Source organism: Schistocerca serialis, chromosome 7, assembly GCF_023864345.2.
Source record: "Schistocerca serialis cubense isolate TAMUIC-IGC-003099 chromosome 7, iqSchSeri2.2, whole genome shotgun sequence".
In the NCBI taxonomy this organism is placed as follows: Eukaryota; Metazoa; Arthropoda; class Insecta; order Orthoptera; family Acrididae; genus Schistocerca; species Schistocerca serialis.
In genome coordinates, this window is record NC_064644.1 from 307,771,551 (window position 1) to 307,797,053 (window position 25,503).

At 39.6% G+C, this 25,503-nt stretch overlaps 1 protein-coding gene across 1 annotated transcript in view; it reads left to right on the plus strand.

Annotated features, from left to right (window-relative positions):
* LOC126412322 (pre-mRNA cleavage complex 2 protein Pcf11-like) overlaps positions 1-25,503 on the plus strand; it is a 136,346-nt gene that overhangs the window by 85,386 nt on the left and 25,457 nt on the right. Inside the window, exons 11-15 of the mRNA XM_050081843.1 lie at positions 10,263-10,599; positions 13,261-13,656; positions 16,659-16,901; positions 17,051-17,370; positions 22,515-22,679. Of these exons, the coding sequence (XP_049937800.1) occupies positions 10,263-10,599; positions 13,261-13,656; positions 16,659-16,901; positions 17,051-17,370; positions 22,515-22,679 (1,461 nt within the window). The remainder of the gene's footprint in view (positions 1-10,262; positions 10,600-13,260; positions 13,657-16,658; positions 16,902-17,050; positions 17,371-22,514; positions 22,680-25,503) is intronic.

Genomic DNA, 25,503 nt, shown 5'->3' on the forward strand with positions numbered 1-25,503 from the left:
GCATTGTCAACTATTCATTTAAACTTGAGCCTTAGTTCTTTACATTCTACTGTCTTTTGCTGAAGATTTTAAGGTCCTCCTTCAGATACGACACTACTGCTTTTTTAATCTACGTCACACACCAGTTATACCTTTATAATTGTTTTGGTTGTCCTTTTTTCTTTGGTAATCGTTGTTGCCACAACAGCATCATAGTAACTGATACCAGTTTTGGTGTGACAATCCTCAAAGAGGTCAAGTCTGTGTGTTCTCATTAGATCCAATATATTTCCATCATGAGTCGAGTTCGGAACTATCAGTTATACATAGTTTTCAGAGAAGGCATTTAGTAATGTTTCACAGGATGTCTTGTCATGTACACCACAAACAAAACTGTAATTTTCCTGATTGATTGATGATTAAAGGCTCCACCAATGATTATGATATTACTGGGGAACTTACATACAAGTGAACTGAGTTTTCGGGTACATGAAGAGCTGAGCCTGGTGGGCAACAGGAGGATCAAGTAACCAGTTTTATGCATGCCCTTGGTACTGAATCTTGCCCAATCAGTCTCTCGCATGCAGCTTCACTATCTATTTTGGTGAATTTGAGTTTCTTATCTACTGCAACAAATATGCTACCACCATTTCCTTTCAACATACACATAAATTTTCCCCAAAGATCTCACTATCAATTTCATGTTCCATCCAGCTTTCTGTGTCTAGTTTTTAAGGAGCACTTCATACTCTTGCACTGTGTTGCAAATGTTTCGGCAGGTAACTACTAGGATTTTAATACACATACTGATAGGGGGCATTCTTTTGGACCTTAAACTTACACTTCTGGGATTCCTGTTGTTAGCTGGACTGGATGAACATTGTATGCACCCGACACACAGTCAACTACCTAAGTAACTACCTCTGATGTGTAGCGCACACCTGACCCATTTAGGGGGACCCTATATTTCTCATCCCTATGGTGAAAGTCTAGGAAGTTGCAACCTAGCTTGTCATAGAACCTTCGAAGTCTTCGGTTCAGGCCTTCCACTTGACTCAGTACCAGGGGGCCATAATCAGTTTCTGGATACAATGCTGCAAATTGTGAGCTGCTTTGAAACTCCATTCAGAAGGCTGTCTTCCTAACCTTCTCTGCCAGTTGCTGGAGTGACACAAGTATGACTTTGGAGCTCAGACTATAAGGCAACATTTGTGCCACAACCTGCAGTTGGTTGCACCCTGTTCCTCTGAGACTGCCAGAATGAGACCTCCAGGTATACACACCAAGTGCACGTGGTTTTACTATTTCGTTGCTGCCATTTCCCTAATGGGGACCATTATTTGCTGTACATTTGAACCACTGACGATTAATAGGCCCCAATCCTATTGCTGGGACAAAGGTTTTCCCAGAACAGGTGAAGTGAGTCCCACAGGACACTCACAGTCAAGAAACTGAGTAATGACATGTCCTGTACTTCTTGCAGAGGGGATAGGATCTACAGGAGAGGATGGTACTTGAGGTATATTTGGTACCACAGGTACATGACTCTCGGCAGCTCTTCCATCTCGCTGATTCACAGTAGCTGACAATTGTTTTACAGTAGTCATGGTGATTTCCTGCTGTTCACAAACTTCAACTAACTCACGCGGGGTAGAGAACAGCATTCACAGTGGGGCTACAAGGTGGCTGTGTAATGTTTTGCAAAGCAGTGAACAAGTAACTTTAAACTAAACCTGCTGACTATCTTTTAACCTGTTGAGCTAGAAAAATATTAATTCCCTATAAGAATTGGAGCAAATACATAAAACGAGATTTCTGTTGAAGCAACAGCAAAATCTGTGGAAGTCACTAGCAAAAGTGAAAATACAGTTAATTTATGATAAATGTAAATATATGTACCACTCTTGGAGAGAAAAATAAATGTAACACCGTATGTTAGTTACAATATGTACAAGAGTAACTAAATCACAAATGCTGGTTTAATACTGTGTATTAATTTATGCAGAGCACAACAGCAACTTCTGAAAATCCTAAAAAATGTATGTTCATTTGCATTAATATACACTGAAATTTGGCAGTAACTGTTAGCCGCAGACGCTGATTTGCTACAAAATAAATTGTTCACAACTCTCATAACTTACAAAAATTTTCAAAAACACTATTTTGTAAGTATCCAAAACTTCTAAAAAATAACCTGTTCTCACATAATTATGCAATGAAATTAGAGAATAATTGTTCTAAATGATAATATGCCAACTGTTCTCAAAAATTTTAAAAGATCGCTATTAAGTTGAAGCCTACAATTGACGATAACAGTAATACTTTATTGCGGTACTTGCAAATGTTCGAAATTTCACAATATATCACAATACAAATGAGTAGTGGTACAGTTAATGAAAGATCTTGCAGAATTGACACTAAACGTATAATATGTGAATGTAGAATTTCAAATCGGCACATGAATCTGGCACATGCGGTTCCCCACAAAGGGAGATTATGAAATCGGCTCTTAAATATAAGTAAACGTGCAATTTGTACAGATTTTTTACTTAACTGATTGTGACAATCGTACAGTGGCATGCTGAAGGTGAACACTGCAGCGTCAGTTTATCTCAACCAAAATTGTGAAAATCAGTGACTTGCATGATGATAACAACAGAGACACAGTCTCCAAATGAAGAAAATTTGCGACCTGGCTGGGAGTCCAACCCGGGACACAATGATCATGCAGTAACGCTATAAATTGTGCAGTGGACAAGATAACTATCATACAAATCTAAGATGGTTATACAATTTTTGCACATCTTCAAATAATGAGATTTCTTAAAGAATGACATTCTCTATTTACTTGTAATGCGATCAGGCCCAGTGGACTGCACACTGCTACAAGTTCCCTTCCCCATTGTCTTCTATCCGCTGATCCACCAACATCTATTGCAAACTGGTGCAGGTCTTCATGGAGGTCGTCTCTACACCTCTTCCTTGCTCTTATAGGGATGGGGGGAGGGGGGGGGTGGTGTCTTTTACCTGAGGGGATGAAATCCAGGAGCTTCTGTGGAGAACTGTCAGTCTTCCATTCAAGCCACATGTCCAGCCCACTGTAATTGCTTGCATCTTATGATTCTTGCTATATTGGCATCACTTTGTCTATCTCATGATAGTGTCTGATCCTCCCTTCACCGACGTTTACATCCAACACTGACCCAAGAGATCTGCGGCAGCACTCTTTTCTCAAATGTGAGAAGTTTATGACAGTCCTGGTTTCAGATACTCCACATCTCTTTTATCCACAGATAAAAGTGTTGTCTTTACTGTACTCTCTTAGTTATTCAGTGAGCTATCACGGAAGAAGATATGACCTACTGTTGACTACCGTGGCCAAAAACCTCCCTGATATTCACCAATTTCTGATTCTGCCAAGATTTGAGTTCTATGTGTGAGGCAGTTGGAGCGGATCTTGTAGCATACATTAAGCAAGGCTATTCCTCAATAGTGATCACAATTAAATTTCATTTCAAAATGTCACCCTTGTTATGGATTGGGTAGGTCTCAGCTGTTTACCATTCTGTTGGTAGTTCTTCTTTGTTCCAGATTTTTTTGCATCAGCGAGTGTAGTGTTTCTGCAAGTTTCTCACCCCCCTGCCTGGATCATTGTGGCCTGTATTCTGTCTTCACTATGCTCTTATTGTTCTTAAGCCATTTTATTTGCAGTTTGATCTCGGTCAATGTGGTGGTGGTGGTGGGGGGACAGTCTGGGGGAGCTGTGGTTGGAGATTGGAAATCGAACCATAATTTGGGTTCATCACAGTTGAGAAGCTGGTTGAAGTACTTCTTCCATCTTTCAGAAATTTCGCTGTTGTTGGTCAAGATTTTATCATCTGAGCCTTTGGCAAACTTCTGTTTGGCTCAGAACCCTTTGCTAAAACGCTTTACCTTTTGGAACATTTCCCTGGTATTGTTTCCTCTAAAGCCTGCATCCATCTCAACAGTGATGTTCGTGACATACTTTCTCTTTTCTCTTCTCAGAATTGCTCGGGTAGTTCTACAAACCACCTCAAATTGTTCTTTACCCTGCACCACATCGCTCTTGTGCGGATACTTTTCTCTTGGCTTCTTGTATTTGTTCCAAAGCATTAGCACATTCCTTTTCAAACCAGATCTTCGTGTCAACTGGATTTCTCTTGATTGTTTCCTTTGCTGCTTCAGTCACTGAGCTCCTGATGTCTCTCCATATTTATTCAGGGTCTTCACTGCTGTCCCCTTCACCGAATGCTTCAGAACGATTTTTAAGTTGCAGTTGTTATTTGGTCTTCATTGCTTCATCTTCAGTCTTTCAACATAGTATCTGACAGACTTCCACAGTTTATCCATTGTCGTTCCCTTCCTGCATGCTGTACTTGTGACATGACTGACCAGAAAATGGCCACTTACACACAATTCACCTCATGCCATCTTAACATCTGACTTCCATCTTTGGGCTCTTACATCTATGGCGATGTGGTCTACCTAGTTTACTGTCCTCCCACCTGGTCACACCCAGATTCCCTTATGTCCAACCTCACAGGCTCCATAAAAGGACAACATAGCAATTATAAATTAAATAACCATTTTTTAATTTCAGTTCCTACATCCTACAAAGTACATTTTATAACTCACTTTATTTATGTTTGATATCCTTTTTATGTCATTTTATTGCTGTTTTCATGTCATTTTGCTGATAATTTTGCAGGTATTTTAGGTCATAAAAATCCAAGCCTTGTGTTTATAGGTCATTTTTCATAATTTGTGATGAACCAAGTGAATTCTCACAAGGGGCAACTGCCAACACTGCCCCCTACCCCCCCCCCCTCCCCACCCCTCCCCTGCAGGTGCCCCTGAGTGCGACCCATTCACAAGTTCTGCTACAGTGTCTGGGATCTCCAAAAGGCCGGATTAAATGAAGACATCGAAGCAATCCAGAGATGGGCTGCTAGGCTTCTTATCGGTAGTTTTGATCGACATGCAGTATTATGGAAGTGTTTCGGGAACTCAAATAAGAATCCCTGGAAGATGTTCTTTTCGTGGTACACTACTGAGAAAATTTAGGGAACCCGCATTGGAAGCTAACTCCAGAACAATCGTACTGCCACCAGTGTGCATTTCGCATTAAGGAACATGAATGTAAGATAAGAAAAATTAGAGCTAACTCCAGAACAATCGTACTGCCACCAGTGTGCGTTTTGCATTAAGGAGCATGAATGTAAGATAAGAAAAATTAGAGCTTGTATGGAAGTATGTAGACAGGCATTTTTCCCTCGCTCTGTTTGCGAGTGAAACAGGAAGAGAAATGATTAGTAGATGTACCGAGTACCCTCCACTACATACCATACAATGGTTTATGGAGTATGTATGTACATGTAGACGTAGTCCAGTCAAATAGTAGATATACCTTGCAAAGGTGTAGTAGAAGATTTTAGTTTTTTAATCCATTCATACTGTTGGAAAGATTGGAAAACCAATTTTCGCCAAGAGAATTTATGTTGGCTGCACTTTCTGTAGTGAAACTTGAAAAATTGAGTTTTTTCACCCCCCCCCCCCCCCCAAAAAAAAAAAAAACCCTCAGGTTTCTTGCTGCAAGCGCTTCGGCATTCATTTCCTTTTTAAAAGAGCATGGAATTTTGTACAACTAAAACCAAGGTCACTGCAGTTTATAAAAGGATATAAGTTTTTCAGAACTTGTACAAAATGGCAAAATTTCTGGTTTTTGAGTGCTTTTATTTCGATTTTTGTTTATATAATAGAAATATATTATGTTATTTATTGGAATTGAACATCTTACTGTGCTGTATTCAATTACTCTGTGTGCAGTCTGATGATTCCAGGGCATTGATCTATAGTGATTTGTACATACCTAGTCAAAGTTAAGCTCCAGTGCATTTCAGCCCTGACTTACGCATTTTTATAAAACTACATCATTTACTCATTGTGTCATATATATAACAAATAACCAACAACAGAAAACTGAACTATCATTAACTAAAATAGGCAAACTGAAATAGATAGCTAGTTATACTTGCATAAAGAAACCATGCAGTACATATTAAACATCAGTAGCTGTATTATATTTAAAAAATTGACTTGGTGCGAGTAGGACTCGCGCTCTGAGGGCTCAATACAAATTTAATTATGTATGTAGAAAGTTAATCCATTCTGGGGATTGAAGATCTCAATGATTTTTTGCCTGTTACCGATGATGATTCTGGCTAGGTTTCAGTAACAGGGATTCCAAGACATTTAGAATTTTTTTAAATTTCAAGTTTGAAGTTGGATAACAAATGACAAAAGAAATATTTTTTTCATGTAATGTAGTTACAGATTGACAGTTTTTTGATTTTTCATTTACTTGAATTGTGAAACCTTTCTTACTGTGAAATTTCTTGATTCTATGTCAAGAGGAGGTGCCCTTTGTGTTTTAATGAGTCAGTTTGTGAGTATCAAAATATGTGACATAAATATCTTTTGATTGCATTGACTTAAAAGCTTAAGATATTTGCACCACAGAAGACTATAGATTTTAGTATGTGACACAAATTTCAACTTGATATGTCTATCCATTCCTGAGAAGAAGGGTTTTGAACAGCTGGGCGGATGGAAAGACTAACAACAAAGTGATACCAGAATGGTTCTGTTTTTACTGGTTGCAATATGGAACTCTAAAAAGGCTTTAACATTAATTAACTTTTATTATTATCATCATCACTTCTGGGTGGCACACTTGAGGTATCTATGAGAATCACTTTCAACATTATGGTGGATTCCTCAGTGTCACCAGAAATGCCTTTAGTAGTAGAGTCAGGGTAAGTAGAAAAAGTTGGTCCCAGATAAACTTGTTCTTCTAGCAGTGAGTCAACCTCTTTCACTTCGCTAATTTCGAGATTGGTTTCCTCAAGAATGTCCATAAAATCTACTTACTCTTTACACTCTGCATATAAACATTCTGGCACGTTTTCACAATTGACTTCACTGCAGGTATTGAAATGGAAGAAATTTTCAAACATCCTTTTCTGAAGGAGTTCTCACAGCCCAATGTACATGGGTCTCGAACAATGTGAAGAACTGCTTAAAGTGCTGATTTTGGCTCATTACAACAAGTCTCTGAAGTTGTTACTGCACCAGCTGCATTTCTCAGGAGATTCCCAGTTTCCCATTCAACTTTGGATGTACGGTTAACTCTGTAACAAATGAGTTGTGCAGCATCTTTTGTGGGTGGCAACCATGCAAGATACAATTTGCTTTGTGTGGCACACTTGGCAAATATTGGTATCGCAAATTCATTTGCTGCAATTGAGTTCACATCTTTCACTGGAACAAAGGAGTTATAAAACATACATTTTCTACCTAATTTGAACCCCATCAAAAGATACCCACTGCTTGTACAAAAATGTTATAGTGAGAACAAATAAATGCTGGGACAAAATCATTATATTGGAAAGTAATGTGTGTGTGTGTGTGTGCGCGCTCTTTTCCCCCCTCCTAATTATGAAACACACACAGCAGTATACTTGGAATACAGAAATTCAACTGCCCCATTCCATTCAGAGTCGAGTCAAATTGCTGAAAAGAGTCTACATCTTGCAAAATGTGGTGTAGAAATTTGAATTTTTTTAACTCACCCATATGTTTGGAACAATTGGAAAACTAATTTCTGCCAATGACATTTCTGTTAGCCAAACTTCGTATAGCCAAAACACTTTCAACACTTTTCAGTTTTTTCAAAAAAAAAAAAAAAAAAAAAAAAAACTAGAGCATTGACATCCATTTCCTTTTTTAAAAAGAGCACAAAATTTTCTACAAATTTGATTGCTACAACTCTTGTTTTTCACCTAACAGCAAGGGCACTACTGTCAAAAAATATCAATTTTTCAAATTTTGTGCAAAATACCTACTTTTTGACCACTTTTTTCAGTAGCTGTTTGTACAGTTGAAATATATTATCTGATATATTCAAATTGAACAGCTCACTCTGCAGTATTCAATTATTCCATGTGCAAGTACGTGGTTCCTTGACATCCATCTATTGTCATCTGTACGACCCAGCAAAGTGAAGAAGAATTAAAATCCTTTCTGAAATGTGCCCCTTATCCAGTGAGTCTATTCCTCAAAACGAAGAGCCTTAGATTATCCATTCTTTGTTGTTGGAGTTATGTGCCCCCTCTGAATCTGGGGTTGAATGTGATGACACCTATTTCTTTTCTTTTTTTTTTTTTTTTTTTTTCTTTAAAAATTCTGGACGCATAATTTTACATTTGCTGATTTTCTAAAGACCCAGAAAGAAGCCTTTGAAACAAAGTTTGTTTTTCAGAGGTAATGATTAGTATGTTTCTTTCAGCTAAAAGGATAAGTCATTCCTTCAAGAGGCTGTTGTAGAGCTTTTACAGTAACTGCACCTCATAACACACTGTTGAAGAAACTAATCTCTGCAAATTATAGAAAGTGTTTGGGGGTGTGGCTGTCTTTCTGAATTTCCTATGAAACGTGTTCTTGGCTCTTATGTTCACACCTACAGATTACCCCTTATCAAGTGTTTATTCATTTTTAGATTCTGCTGCCTTGGTAATGTTGATGCAGGAAATCTCTGATAGACCGACAACCTCAGCAGCAATTCTGCTGTGTTGTTATCTCATACAACTACTTTTGAATAGCAGTCTCATTTCCAAGTGTTTTTTCCAGAACAAGGAGTTACATAGTGAAAGTACCAGGCGTACAGAACATTTCATATTAATAATGTATGTCATTATTTCTATTAAAATTAGATTAGGTGGCACTTTGTTGATCATGACACACAGCTCAATCACATTTAGCATTTCTAATGGTCAAACGAAGTATTTGGAGCTCCAAACAGTCATAGTAATAAAATAAGGGTATGTGACAATGTGAATCAATTGTTGGATCCAATTCAAGGTTATGTACATGCCAGCATTTCTAGCAGTCTGAAGCCCAGTTCAGTGTTGATTAAAAGACGAACCGCACTATCTACTCAGTGAAAATCTATTATCAGTTACTAGAGACTTCAGTACTTCAGGAGTAAAAGAGACCACTCACAGAAAAGCAGTAGCATTGAGTCGTTGACACACGGATTGCGTTTCAGGTAGGAAGAAGACTTGGGGATGGGTAGCTAGTGGCTCAGGAGGAGTCGGCAGGTTTGTTGGCAAGGAATGCAGGAGGGAGGGATGGCAGATGCATGGGCTAGGCATGTGATGCACGGGTTTCTGAGGCAGTGGGCTGCAGCACACAGTGAAGGTGGTGTGAATTGATAGGGGGTGATAGGAGAGAGGAAGGGGAATCTATTGGATGGGGGTGTGGTGACATTGAACTAACTGAGATTGAGGCTAGGAAGTTTACGGGACTGAAGATGTGTAGCAAGGTTAACTCCTGCTGTGTAGCACAGAAAAGCCGGAGGTGGAGGGAAGGATCCAGATGGTTTAAATTGTGAACAGCCATTGGAATCAAACATTTTGTACTCAGCTGCATGTTGTGATCCACAGGGGTCAACTTTGTTCTTTCACTTTGGTTTCTATATTTATACTTTGTCTGTTGGCTCTTCAGCATGCATCCACCCAGTTCCTCACACATTGCAGATCCAAGTACTAGTCAATCACATCTTCATAATTGCAGTATGTCTCACTTATCTAATACCGTAACTGCCCTTCCCTAAAACAAAATGATTTGAAAACTCCCGCATTGCTGCTGTCGGTTTCTGTGCTTCCTGCACTCTCCGCATAATTCAGTATCCTGTTGCTATTAATAAAAAAGTGAAGTGCACACTCTCTATCTCTCTCTTTAATTTTTTCATAAATTTGTCCAGTTCAATATATGGCCATTTCTTTCTGCCAACATCGAAACAAATTCTCACTTTTTCTCCCAGTTACACTTTTTGTTTCTCAGTCAGTCGTCCATGCCCCCTCCACAACCCACCTCACCACTTTCCTTTTCTTTTTTCTGCTATATGTATTACTGTTTTCATTATTTATGTCACAATTATTTGTAAGTGCTGAGTTTAATGTTGGATCTCTTATATGTCACAAAGTATGTAATGTAAAATATGAAGAATGCCTGGTTAGCTGCAAGAGAGGGGATCAAGTTCCTAATCTTACCAGGATACAGAAAATAATAAATTAAAAAAAACATAAAATACAATACTGCATAAATGTTTCTCTTTCAGCATAAAACTAAAGTTAGGCAATATTAACACTTCAATTCCAGTTGTCAATCCAACCTAACTGAAATTTTTATGAATTGTCAAGGATCTCCACCTTGCTCAAGTGCTGGTGCTCGCTTTGGGGACATTGATGAGAGGTTTCCTGGAGGCACTCTGCCCCTGCCACCACCTCCTGTGCAATGGCCAGCACCTCAGGGTGCAGCTATGCCCCGCCACCCAACGTGGATGGAACAGCCACCGTGGGGTGCACGTCCTCCACCCACATCAACAGCTCCTCCTGTTCGACATCAGCCACCACCATTTCGAAGAGCACCAGATTTTCCTCCACCGAACTTTCGTTGGAGGCAGTATGGGCCCGGGCCAGGTCCAGGTCCTGGCCATGGACCAAGATTGCCTTATGATGCTCAGGAGGATGCTCATAGGTAAGAATGTTATTGTAATGTTTTAGAGAGCTTCATGGTAACAAACTGATGTTCAAAGATTCTGAATGATTTATTAGGAGCTATAATAATAAGTAAGTAATGAGTTCAGATGTTGTAAATTTTTGTTGCATCCTCTTCAGGTAATAAAAAACTAACTGATTATGAAAAGAATAGATTGCTACTCACCATATAGAGGAGACATTGAGTCACAGCCAGCCAGGACAAAGAGACTGCTGTACATTTGAGCTTTCAGTCGAAAGGCCTTCTTCTAAAGTAGAAAATAAACACACACACACACACACACACACACACACACACACACACACACACACATGACCACTGTTGATGGTCACTGTTGCCTCATCGGTCAGAGACAGTCGTCACATGCTTGTGTGAATGTTTGTGTGTTTTCTACTTTAGAGGAAGGCCTTTTGGCCAAAAGCTAAAATGTATAATAGTCTTTTTGTTGTGCCTGTTTGTAACTCAACATCTCCTCAGTATGGTGAGTAGCAATCTATCCTTTTCATAATCTACCATAATTTTAGCGAACAGGTAAATTCATTAATGCACTTGTCACCTTATGTGGTAGGTGAGTAAATAATTTGCAGAATAAACACTGAGAATGAAAATTTGTGGTACCAATACAAATTTGGAAGCTAGTTGTAAACTAGTTCAATTCAGTAGAGTGATTAAATGTGCCAGCAGTGTTAGCATCAAAGAATTCAGTATGTATCACATGATTAGCAATGAAATGTTAAAATGATTCACTTGTTTAATTTATTTGTGTGTATTGATTGAAATTACCTCATGCTTCTTACAGCGTAATACTTGCAAACATGTTTATAGTGAAGCCGTCATAGATATATACAGCTTAAGAAAAACTATCTTCTACACACTATTAAGATGAAAAATAGATCACGTTAGTAGAGAAGTTGAATGTGAAATAAACAAACTTTGCTCAAGCATTATAACAAATAAATAATGACAGAACTCCAGAACAAACTTTTCAGTCTGAAGCAAAGTGTGCACTGGCGTGTAACAATCTGATTTCCTAGTTTGACTTTCAGTGTAGAGCACAGCTTTAATTAATTTTCAGTAATAGAAATCTTCTGTGATAAATTAATAGAAACCTTCTGTGATAAACTCCCAGAAACTTTGAAGTTTACTATTTGGTTTAGTTTGTTCTACACTGATGGAAAAAAAATCTCAACACTAAGGAGGAGTTGTGCAACATAAACAAAAGTTGGTAGGCGTATTTCTACATATGAAAGAATATGAGGATGCAGATCAGGTTTGCTGTAATGCACACTGTAATGACTGTGAGTGTTAGTTACCTTTGAGCTAAGACATGGTGAGTTGACATTAGTCAAGAATGTATTTAAGGAGAGAAAGATGCCTTTATCAACACCTCACTGAGTTTGGAATAGGTCATTTAATATAGCTATGAGAAGCTGGATGTTCCTTCTGCAATATTGCAGGAAGACTTGGCAGGAATGTAGCCACTGTACATTATTGCTGGCTACGGGGTCACGAGAATGTATGGTTGTCCACATACTGCTTTTATAGCCCAACATGCTCTATAGAGTGTCGACACATCGCCTTGGCCAGCTCGATCACCAGATCTGTCTCCAGTCGAGCACATATGTAACATTATCTCCAGTGTCATCCACAGACAGCATTAACCGCCCCGATATTTCACTAACCAAGTACAACGGATATGGAACTCCATCCCACAAACTGACATCTGGCACCTATACAACATGAAGAATGCGCATTTGCGTGCGCTTTCGTTCAACATTCTGGCAGTTAGGCTGGTTGTTAATGTACCAGCATTTGAAATTTGCAATGGCTTACCTTGCGCTTACATTAACTTGTGATCTTGCATTGGTCATTGCTTAAATATGTTCCTAGATAAATGTATTCCCAAAATTTCATCACTCTACAGTAATTATTTTTTGATGTTGTGATTTTTTTTCATCAGTGTATTTGCTGCTGGATTGTTGAATGCCTGCTGGCCCTGATAATGTCTCAGTTGTCAAGAAAATAGCAAAGAATGTGGACACTCATTATCGCAGACTCTTCAGAAAAAACTATGAAATTCCCCGACTGTATGTACTCAATGTTGCTACAATAATGTTGACTCTAGCGAATTTCTGAATGAATTCATACCCATTTTTTGGCCGCAGATGGGACTTCTATGAGTCATTTGGCAGACACACCTTGTTACCAATTCACAGCTTCTATTAATCAGTTACATTTCCTATAATCTACCAGTAGAAGCTGTTTCAAAAATTTGCAGATGAAGTTAACTACACAGAAAAGTTCATTAATACATAAGCTCGAAATAACCTGTACATTTGTGTAGGTCTGAGTTTTTCTTTTCTTCTGAAAATGAGATATGAGGAAATGAAATTTCTCTATAAACTACATTTCCTTTCAGAATTAATTTGATATGTGTTAATCTGAATGAATATTGTGAATTATTGTACTAAGCATATTTAACATTGTTGGTTTGCCAATAATATTGCTAAAACAACTATAGTGTTTATTAAGTTGCAACAGACTGTTCTAACCAAAAAATCATTTGTATTATATTGTGCCAATGTATACAAAATTATTGTGCTTACTGGAATATTAAATCATGCTATTCTTCTTCTTCAGATTTGATCGATTTCCTGGAAACCGTTTCACACGGCCGCCACCACCACTCCCACCACAGCATCAGCATTCACACCCACCGCAACCGTCGCAGCAACAGCCACTGCTACCGGATCCTGTTAGCACATCTCAAGCACCTGCGACTGAACTTCCTCCTGCAGACCCATTGCTTCTTGATCTGATTGCCCAGGACTCAATGCGGACAATAAATATTGATCGTATCCCGCGTGAAATTCGCTTTTATGGTGATACTGCTGTCGTTCTTTTAGCGTGGGATGACCCCCGTGAAATAAGTTTCCAAGGTGGTGTGAGGCGGGTTACTTTTGATGATCGCGAGAGTGTTATTTGTGCCTTCAATGAACCTTATCGTGACTTCACACTTGATGGACAGACACACAGGTAAGGGTGATACACACAGAAGAAAGATTGTTCATCACTATCACATAAAAATGTGTTAGATTGTGTCCTATAGTTGTATTAACATTGAAATTGTGATTTTACAAAGTCATTGATTGGTGTTAGTTGCCAGCTGAATTATCAATAGTGGAAGTGATATATATACTACTTCAAATCCCATGCCACTTTCCTTGATGTTGACCTCCACCTGTCCAATGGCCAGCTTCACACGTCCGTCCATATCAAACCCACCAACAAACAACAGCACCTCCATTATGACAGCTGCCACCCATTCCACATCAAACGGTCCCTTCCCTACAGCCTAGGTCTTCGTGGCAAACGAATCTGCTCCAGTCCGGAAGCCCTGAACCATTACACCAACAACCTGAAAACAGCTTTCGCATCCCGCAACTACCCTCCCGACCTGGTACAGAAGCAAATAACCAGAGCCACTTCCTCATCCCCTCAAACCCAGAACCTCCCACAGAAGAACCCCAAAAGTGCCCCACTTGTGACGGGATACTTTCCGGGTCTGGATCAGACTCTGAATGTGACTCTCCAGCAGGGATACGACTTCCTCAAATCCTGCCCTGAAATGAGATCTATCCTTCATGAAATCCTCCCCACTCCACCAAGAGTGTCTTTCCGCCATCCACCTAACCTTTGTAGCCTCTTAGTTCATCCCTATGAAATCCCCAAACCACCTTCCCTACCCTCTGGCTCCTACCCTTGTAACTGTCCCCGGTGTAAAACCTGTCCCATGCACCCTCCCACCACCACCTACTCCAGTCCTGTAACCCGGAAGGTGTACACGATCAAAGGTAGAGCCACGTGTGAAAGCACCCACGTGATTTACCAACTGACCTGCCTACACTGTGAAGCTTTCTATGTGGGAATGACCAGCAACAAACTGTCCATTCGCATAAATGGACACAGGCAGACAGTGTTTGTTGGTAATGAGGATCACCTTGTGGCTAAACATGGCACAGTGTTACACCGTCCGGGTTATCTGGATACTTCCCACTAACACCAATCTGTCAGAACTCCGGAGATGGGAACTTGCCCTTCAGTATATCCTCTCTTCTCGTTATCCGCCAGGCCTCAACCTCCGCTAATTTCAAGTTGCCGCCGCTCATACCTCACTTGTCTTTCAACATCATCTTTGCCTCTGTACTTCTGCCTAGACTGACATCTCTGTCGAAACTCTTTGCCTTTACAAATGTCTGCTTGTGTCTGTGTGTGTGCGTGTGCGTGTGCGCGTGCGTGTGTGCGTGCGTGCACGCGCGCGCGCGCGCGCGTGCGTGCGTGCGTGCGCGCGCGCGCGCGCGCGCGCGCGCGCCATTCTCATAAATGGACACAGGCAGACAGTGTTTGTTGGTAATGAGGATCACCCTGTGGCTAAACATGCCTTGCTGCACGGCCAGCACATCTTGGCACAGTGTCTGCTTGTGTCTGTATATGTGTGGATGGATATGTGTGTGTGTGCGCGCGAGTGTATAGCCGTCCTTTTTTCCCCCTAAGGTAAGTCTTTCCGCTCCCGGGATTGGAATGACTCCTTACCCTCTCCCTTAAAACCCACTTCCTTTCGTCTTTCCCTCTCCTTCCCTCTTTCCTGATGAGGCAACAGTTTGTTGCGAAAGCTTGAATTTTGTGTGTATGTTTGTGTTTGTTTGTGTGTCTCTCGACCTGCCAGCACTTTCATTTGGTAAGTCACATCATCTTTGTTTTATATATATAAATCAATAGTGGAAGTGGGTAATAGCATTGAAGTTGACACTCTAGTTAGTTACATTTTGTTGAATCTGTCGGGTGTCTCCTATCATAAGATACAGCACATTGACTCTGGAGCTTTATTTTCCTCCTGTAATATAATTAACAATTTGTTGTGCATGAACCATTATCCAAATTATTTTAAAATTTAGTACATCATCTAAAAATTGATAACAACTTACCTAGATGTTTTCAAAGTAAAGCTTTCCTTTGCTAAACATTCTACAGTAACTGAAATAAATGTTGAGCAGGGTATTGGTCTAGATAGTATGGAGGATGGGGCAGATTCATTCAACTAAGACTGAACCATTTGATCGGATGATTCTGAGAGTTGGCTGTGCCAGGCTGCTCGATTAATCAGTTGTGCACAGTGCAGTTTCTTCCTTTTTAACAGCTATACTGCACATACAAAACTGATTTCATGTGCCAATGAATTTTGGTATATTGTTTTGTAGTAGTAATGTAGTTTTGTTGTAACATTGTGCTCCAGTACTTGTATTTTCATGTAGGATACATTTATCACTCTCTGAAATATGAGGCAGGTAGTAATAATAAGAAGACAGACAGAACTGTAAGACACTGACTTCTCCAGAATGTTATCGTGAAAGGTCTTGGCCAGCAGCGTGTGCTTCAACCCAATTTCTGTATGTGAAGGTCTGTTTCTTTAGCTGAATACATTGCTGTTTCATCTGTTGTGATAAAGATTGAGTACAGATGAAGAGAGTGGACAGTTTTGTGTACAGGTTGTCATTTATTATGGTGCTTACCTGCATTTCATACACAGCAATGTACGAGCTGAAATCCACCATACAAGAAGTCTACACAATGCATTTTTACATCTGCAAACATGTCAGAATTTCATGCAGTGGTTTACTCAGTTGGATAAAGCACAGTAAGTGACAAATAATGAAAAGACATTCAGTCCTGTATCAAGCAAATATATCAGACTGTAAGATGTGGAAAAATAAAATTTTTCACTGAATAGTTTAAGAAAAATCGGATAACGAGTATTCCATAGCGGCTGGAACGCCATCTCTCAGCACAAGTAGCAGCATTAGGTGGGCAGTACAGTGACAATAAAGTCATGCTCAGCACAGAATGCAGAGAGCTAGTCTGTAACAGGCAAAGGATTAAGCATTTGACATCTACTGGTTATTTCTCAAATAGGATGTTTTGACTTCTTATATTTACACTCTGTATTGTGTCGTTATTAAGAAATCTCTCGTCATTTACAGGATAAGGTTAGGAGCTCCTACTAGAGAGTTGTACATAGATGGGAAGTGGTATGAATGTTTCTTTGGCGGACCACCTGTAAATATTGATATTGGTGGCAAAATCCGATCTGTCAAACTTGATGGACCTCCACCTCATGTAAAAATTGGATTTGTCAAACGAACCGACCTAGTTGCTGGCAAGATCAACCTTATCATAGATGCTCGCACTATGGTACCAGTCTTCCTTGATGCCAAGCCACAAAGGTAAAAATTATATTTACTGTAGCTTAGTTGAGAAAGTAATAATCAATCAACGCAGTATTAAAAATAATTAAATAGTTCCAAAGACAAGACCGCAGACATTGTATTATTATTATAAATTATTTTATGACAATCTTGGGTAAATGTTTCAGGTTTGATGTTGAGAATAAACCTCATGTTCTTCGTTTCGTTGACAAACTCAAAACAGTTCTCCTGAATGGAAGACCATTTGAAGTAGAATTTGGTGGTCTGCCAAAACCAATAGTGGCTCGAGGGAGGAAACATTTTGTGCGCTTCTCGGTACTTCCACAAGGTGTTCGCCCTGGTTATGTGAACATTGTTAATATGGACACTATGGAAGATAGACGGCTACCATCTCCAGACACTGGATCTGTAGGTGGTGATGCCGAACCATCACGGCAGTCTCTTCCGGTACGGTCAGATGGCCATTCTCCTGTATTACCCATGCTCGGTAAGTATAAAATTTTATTCATAAATGTAAGGCCATATGGATATTTTAAAATATCAAATTTAGGTGATGTAGTTTAACTCGTTTACTGTTGAGTACACATTTTTGAGCCTTATAGCTTATAGTTCACAGTTAAGCGGGAAGGGAGGCAAGATGGGGGGGGAGACCAAGTAGTTGTCAGCATCTACACAGAAGCAACTGTGCAAGAAGTATTCAGTGAATTTGGAAGGAAGACCTTACCCTGCAGAGTTGACAGAAAACACTGAACAACACAGTTCCTACTTTTGATAACTGAATAGTGTAATTGAAAAGCAACAGAAGATCCTTATTAAATGAGAGACTGCTGGATACTTTATTGGGTGCCCATTACAATTCTGCATCAAATAATACCGGAGATTTGGTGTGACTTCCAGCAAAAATTTGACATAAGTTGCTTAAACAGTGAAGCATGCCACACGAATAGAAAATGGCACCAGTTATTCAAGTCTATATTTTGGTTTTCAGGACAATCGTGGATACTATGAACCTTTCCCACAGGCATCATCACTATGTTGTAGGCATTATGGAACATGTTTTCTTATGTACGATAAATCTGGAAACTGGAAAATTCCTTGGTATTTAGTCAACTTTGTTTCTATAAGGAAAATTTTTGGAAATTTAAATTTGTGTTCCTGCATGAGATCCTGAGTACAATAAGAAAGAGCTCAGATTGATGCCTTGGTTCTTTACTTCCAGGGAACCTATGATAATATACTGCACTTTTATCTAGTAAACAAAATATGAGCATCTGGAATATCTTAATAAATTTGTGATTGGATTGAAGATTTAAGCAAAAAGAAGCAAGTACATCATTCTTGACTGGGAGGTATCATCACAAACTTGAGTAGTGTCTGGTGTACCTTAGGGCAGTGTTTAGTTGGTAATAGGTCTCTAGAATTAATCACAACCATCAAGTATCTAGGGATATGTCCAGGGCAGTTTAACATGGACTGAGCTCATAAATGAGAGAGGATGGGTGCAAACTGAAAATTGTTAGAAGAATCCTAAGGAAGTGTAGTCTACCCACATTAGAAGACACTTACAGTTCCCTCATTAGATGATCTCTCAAATACTGTTCAGTCTGGGATCGTTAACCAACTTGTATTAGTAAAAGACACAAGCTGAAAAATTTGTCAGGGGTTGTTTTAGTCAGTGTGAAAGTGTCACAAAAATGCTCAACAACCTGCAGTAGGAGGACTATCAGAAAGGTGTTGTGCATTGCGGAGTGGGATGCTACATTCCGAAATGATTTGACAGATAACTTTGCCCATCATACATCTCGTATGATGTCTGTGAGAGTAAAATGAGAAAAATTTAGGATTGTAAAGAGGGGCACTGAGGGCCCTTTTTCCCATGGTTCATACACTAATAGGACAGAATGTGCGGACAGAGAATCTTCTACTTAATATACCATCCATAACACACCATACTGATGACTTGTGAAATACAAATGTTAGACTCCACATTATTTCATCAAGTCTACTGCCTGATGTCAGATGGTTGGTTCAGTTGAATGCTGGTAAATAAAACTGCATGTTAACTTGGACTGCTGGAAAAAAACTGGAGAAGAATCAAAATAACTAGCTCTTTCAAACTACCACATAATTTTATACTAGGAAGGAATATTACTTCCAAACTGACAATTTTATTTTTGTTTAAGTATTTTTCTACTAATTAAAAAATGTAGTCACCCATTTCAATATATGGTAAGGAATTAAATTTCTTAATATTTCAAGACCAGTTTAAAATTGTTGCCCAGAACAAAGAACAAAATTCACTTACATTATCAACTGACAGGTATTATCCAGGAGCAGTCATGAAACTGTATATCCTGACCCTATTACACACATGCACTTTCTTGCCCATTATTCATCCACACATCATCACTTGATAAATAAACTTTCGATGTTATATTGACACATCTTGCACAAGCACATTAAGTCAAGTGTCACCTTGCACTGCGGAATAATAATATCTATCCTCCTCAAAGTGGTTGCTGAAATCAATGCTGTCATAAAATTCTTTGTCTCTGATGGTTTGTTGGCAGTGAAAATTCACCCAAAGTTGTTGAAGGTTTCTAAAGTCTGCTCCATATTCTTAACTGCTAAAATGAGTCGCTCAATTAAAATATGACCATATCTCTCTTGAATATGATGCTCGTGAAGAATGTCGCCAAACTGCAACTGCAGCAGGAAACCTCAAGAAAAGGCATGACATAGTAGTAGACAATCTGTGATTAAAGGGATATTAAAATAGCTGGTGCTGTATCTATATGATGAAAAGTGGTACAGTACACTTCACATTAAAAATTTACTGTGTGAAAGCTTTGTGCGAAACTTTTGCTGCAGTTATTGAAGATGTAAGTCAATAGCCTTGCACCAAATAAGAAAAGTTGGTTTCATCTGCCAGTAAGGTTAGGACCGGTGCTTTTTGGGACTCCAAAAGGCATTCTTGTTACAGTCTCCCTGAAGAGGGCTGAAACAGTGACATTCCACAAACAGTTTGATGGAGGAAAAATTAGATAAATTTCTTCTTTTTAAAAGAAAAACGACAATTTTAAGTACAAACTATTGGTTCTGTACCACATTTCCCTTCCACTGCTGTAAATGTATTTCCACATCTAAGGAAATTTGTGGCTGGAAATTGTTTAGATTCCAGTAAGGAAGTTGTGGCAATAGCAGATGAGTACATCTCCCAGATCTTGAGAATCACATTATGGAGATTGAAATTACTCACTTCAATAACTTTCAGACAACATGCGTTGTTCAAAGACAGGATCATGTTTTAAAAAATGCATTTTCCTCTCAGAAAAACAGACTTTCCTGCGAGGCATAGAAGTTTTCATCATGATCTTGAGTTCTATTCTTTGACAAAGATTAGGCTTCATTTTACAGTACCTCAGGTGTACGTTATAAGCCTGTGATGTCTGCGAACACCAAGTGTGATAATTGCCTGTTAGTTTTGTGTATGACTTGTATGAAATACTCTTTCTTTCAGTCACAATATTATGAAAAGGATAGTTGTTGCTCACCATATAGCGGAGATGCTGAGTCAGAGATAGGCACAACAAAAAGACTGTCAGAAAGTGAGCTTTTGGCCAGCAAAGCCTTTGTCAAAAATAGACAGCATACACTCTCACAGACTCCTGCAAATGCAACTTGCACACACACGACCATAGTCTCTGGCTGCTGAGGCCAGACTGCAAGCAGCAGTGCATGATGGCAGATACAACTAGGTGTTGGGAATAAGGAGGAGGCTGGGATGAGGAAGGGGGAGGGGTGGTAAAGTGCTGCTTTTGGGAGTGTACAGGGACGAGGCGAAAAAGAGAGGGTACGCGGCATCTAGGTGCAGTCAGGAGGAGGAGGAGGGGGGGGGGGGGGTTATCGGGAAAGGAGAGAAGTAAAAAGACTGAGGGTGCGTTGGTGGAACAAGCTAGATAGGTAAGAACAATAACTAACAAAGGGTGAGGCCAGGAGCATTATGGGAGTGGAGGATATATTGCAGGGAGCGTTCCTGCCTGCGCAGTTCAGAAAATCTGGCATTGGCGGTGAGGATCTAGATGATGCAGGCTGTGAAGCAGTCACTGAAGTGAAGAACATTGTGTTGGGTGGTCCAGCTGTTTCTTGGCCACAGTTTGTCTGTGGCCATTCATGCGGGCAGACAGCTTGTTGGTTGTCAAGACCATGTAGAATGTAGTACAATGGGTGGAACCTAGCTTGTAGGTCACACAACCGATTTCACAGATGACCCTGCCTTTTGATGGGATAGATGATGCTTGTGACTGGACAGGAGTAGATGGTGGTGGGAGGACGTATGGGACAGGTCGTGCACCTATGTCTATTGCAGGGATATGAGCCATGAGGCAAGGTGTTGGGAGCAGGGGTTGTCTAGGTATGGACAATGGGTTTGGTGGGTGGTGGAATACCACTGTGGGAGGTGGGAAGGTATATGGGTAGGACATTCCTCATTTAAGGGCATGGTGAGAGGTAGTTGAAACCCTGGCGGAGACACTGATTCAGTTGCTCTTGTCCCTGGTGGTACTGAGTCATCAGTGAATCTGAACCAGGTGAAGGATATGGGATTCTGGGTGTTTAGGAAGGATTCTACTAGATGGCCTATGAATAGGTTGACATAGGGTGGTGCCGTACGGGTGCCCATAGCCATACTCTGGATTTGTTTGTAGGTAATGCCTGCAAAGGAGAAGTAATTGTGGATGAGTATGTAGTTGGTCACAGCGACTGGGAAGGAGGTTGTTGGTTTGGAACCCGTTGGTGTTGGGAAAGGTAATGTTAAATAACAGTAAGGATGTGTGCATTAGAGATGTTAGTGTAAAGGGAGGTGGCATCAATAGTGACGAGCAGGGCACCATGTGATAAAGGAACAGGAACCGTGGAGAGGCTGTGGAGGATATGATTGTTATATTTTATGTAGAAGGGTGGGTTGTGGGTAATAGGCTGAAGGTGTTAACCTAAGAGAGTAAAGATTCACTCAGTGCGGGCACTGTAACTGGACACAATGGGGAGTCCAGTTTGGTTAGGTTTATTGACTTTAAGAAGCATGTAGAGGATAGGAGTGTGGGAGAGGTTCTGGGATTGGCCTAATGATTTGAGGAGAGACTTATTTCAGTCACCTGCCATTTTAAGTTGTTATGGATAGCTGTGACAGGTCAAACTCCCAAGTTAGTGGAATATTAAAGATTTATTTGTGATTGTTCTGTTTGTAACCTCTTAGTTTTTAGAATCCCGTTAACACCAATTTCATCCCCAACTTCATTGCCCTCATTTTGAAACTGCCAACTATCTGAAGTGTAAAGTTATCTGCCTTCTGTGATTATCTTGTTTTTTTTTTTTGATGATTTATGGAATTATGGGTGATCCTCTTTATTGCATTTACAGAAGGTAAATTTTATCAAAAAAATGAGAAGTAAAAAGTGAAATCAAGGAGTAGGGTGATGGTTGAGGAGGAGAAAGATGGGAGAGGGGAGCTAGCCACAGGACAAAACTAGATACACCCAGAACTTATATATTTGCCAGTTTATTGATGTAGATCTTTGAAAAATTAGTACCTTGGATAATAATTAATGCATACTTGAAACATTTACCATACAGGTGCATCATCGCGGCGGAAGGTTGAACGAGAACAGGGACGAGATTCTCCGGAAAGTTCAGGTGCCAGAAATTCACCAACAGTTGGCATAACGACGACTGTAGATAATAGTGCAGTCACATCTTTTGGTACTGTTCCAGCATTAACTGCCCAGCGCCCAACTCCTGGTAAGGATGACATCAATTTTTACATGTAGTTTCGGCAAAACTCATTTTTTAAAAAAGCCTTTGTAGTTAGAGTTTGTGTAAATGTCTCTTGTCGTTTGAAGAGGAAAAAAACAGATGCCACTCTTGAGATAAAGTTGTTACGAAAAAGCTGAAGAAGAGATATTGCAAAAACTACAGCAGTGCAAGGGTGCAATTTTTAAGATAATTTGGTGTGCAAGAATGTGAATAACTTGACAAATTTTCTGAAAGAAGACTTACACATCGGAAGTAAATTTGAAGACAGCAGATCATTAAGTACATAATCGTACATGCATTGCGACATAAGACTAGTGCTATCATAAGACAAAATACTTAGAGTGGCCATCATGAAATTGACACCTCAAGATCACTTCTGGTTCCTGCAGTCCAACGACACTAAGCGCTCTGGTTTGCTCGCCTCATAGCTTTATTGTGTTGTGTACACTTAACATGTACAGTTAATAGCGCAGTAGGCCAGTACCAGCTGAATGTTGTATGTTTCTGTGCGATATTGTGTGATTTCACGGTGCATTGATATGTGTTTGGTAGCGACTGAAATGCAGGAGCGAGGGCCTATGCATAGCATTACTTCGGTCAGTGTGTGTAAGGGTGAGAAGGCATTAGAAAACAATCTAAAATAGTCATATTGAATGTACTGAAGATTTTTTACTGATCGAACAGTGAAGCAGCCAGGAATGGTGTAAATTCCACGCAAATTCACTCCATATTAACAGTGCAGTAAATACTATGACAGAGGAGAATATCTGATGGATAGAAAAATACAATGTGATCTCTGTAAAAAAAATAATGGCTTAGAGATCGCAGTTTGTTGTCTTCTCTGCTCACTTGGATTTTGATTCAGAAATTTGTAATGGACTGCAGATACATTGCAGTAGCAAGAATGAAGTTTTGTGTAAAATGCACCCACTTGTGCTGCTTATATAAAATTTATGGTTTCACATAACTACACACAAAAATATATTTTGCTTTACTTAAATGGAAATATTAGCCTGAAAGTACCTACAGTTACTTTTGCATAGTGTTTATCAGAGATTTGGGTGATGGGTACAGTGATGAAGGGTCCGTAAGAGCTGCAAATAAAAACTTTTTGAGCAGTCGGGAATCTCGGTCGTATTAAGGTGAGCTGTCGGAACTGAAATCCTGGCGATGCCGTAAAAGTATTTGCGCACTGCTGTGAAAGGAGACTCTTACAAATAAAATGTGTTCATAGGTGACACAATACAGTAATAGTGCCTCAGATGTTACCCAACTCCTGTATAATGTTTTTTGACAGTCTGGGAGAATGCAGGCAAGCAGTAGAGTAGAATCACTTCAGGCAGTCTCCCTGGTCATTGTTCTTGGATTGCATCTGCAAGACATTTCAATTGTTGCCAATAAGTGTCAGCAGTGACAGTTGCACTACGGGGAAGCAATTCATAGTACACCACATAGTCACTGTTCCACCAGGTGCATAACATTATCTTCAGTGGAAGTGTGCAGGTCTTTGTAAGGGGAGTTGCTGCTTTGTTTGGGCTCATCCATTCCTTCTTTTCTATATCTTAATATAAAGACGCCGTTTCTCACCACTGTAATGATACAGAGGAGGAATGGTCAGTGTTGTTCACAAGCCAATCGACGAAGAGCAAGCAGAGACGCACATATGGCCACCTGCTGCTTTTTGTACTTTGGCTTAGAGCGTGAGAGGTACCCAACACTTGATTTTTGAACTTTCTCCACTGAACGCATTTGTCACACAATGGTGGTATGATCACAGTTCATCACCTTTGTCAATTCTTGAGTATACTAATGAGGATCATTGTGAATTAATGTGTTTAAACAGCTTTCATCAGACCCCAAACTTCCTGAACATGGAGAATCACTAAAGTCATTTAATATCAAAATGATCCTCCTCAAAACAAGGAAACCATTTTACTCCCGTGCTCTGTCCAGCATCCTCATACACAGCACAAATGTCTCTGGCTGCCTCTACTGCTGTCACCCCTATATTGAACTCAAAACAGAATAATATTTCAAAAATGTTCAGATTCCTCTCTAGCATCCACAGTTCCACCCACTGTTTCCAAATGAAAATATGTAAACTCAAATAGCAACAGTGTACAAAAAATAAATAAATAAATGAATAAATTGGCAACTGATAAGTAAACCCATAGCTACCAGAACACTGACAGGCAAAACAAAAAAGTCTATGAACGTACGCATCAACCTAATATTTTTTATCCCTGAATATTTTTTTTTTCACATCGTGCATCTACGGACTTTTAGAATGTTCATTTACTATTTTCCGTCCAAGTACATCTGTCATTCTGTTTTTCCCGCAGGTTAAAGCAAAAAATATTGTTCTTCAAAATTTCTTGTAACGATAGTTTTCATTTTTATTTAATTAATTTATTTATTTTCGTGTGGCAGCTGGCAAAAATTTTTTACTTTTGGAAAGTACTACACTAAAAAGGAGAAGTCTGATAATTATTTTTTGGAAATGTAACTAACTCTTGAATTATGACTGATTGGCAATGTTGTAGGATGGTGAAATGACTTCGAGGTGTTTATGTTCGTGACGGTCACTATAGTAGAAATATGCACCTAAAGCTTATGAAATATGGATATTCAGCATGGCAAGGTATAAGTTACGTACCAGTTTTATGTCTCTTTTTCAGTTTACTTTGTTTTAATCATTAGACTGCTCTATATGTGTTGCCATGCACCGTTGCTCCTACTGCCTACTGCTCTACGTGTGTTAACATGTGTTACCTTACTGATTCGCGTGTGCTCTGGATATGTGAAAACT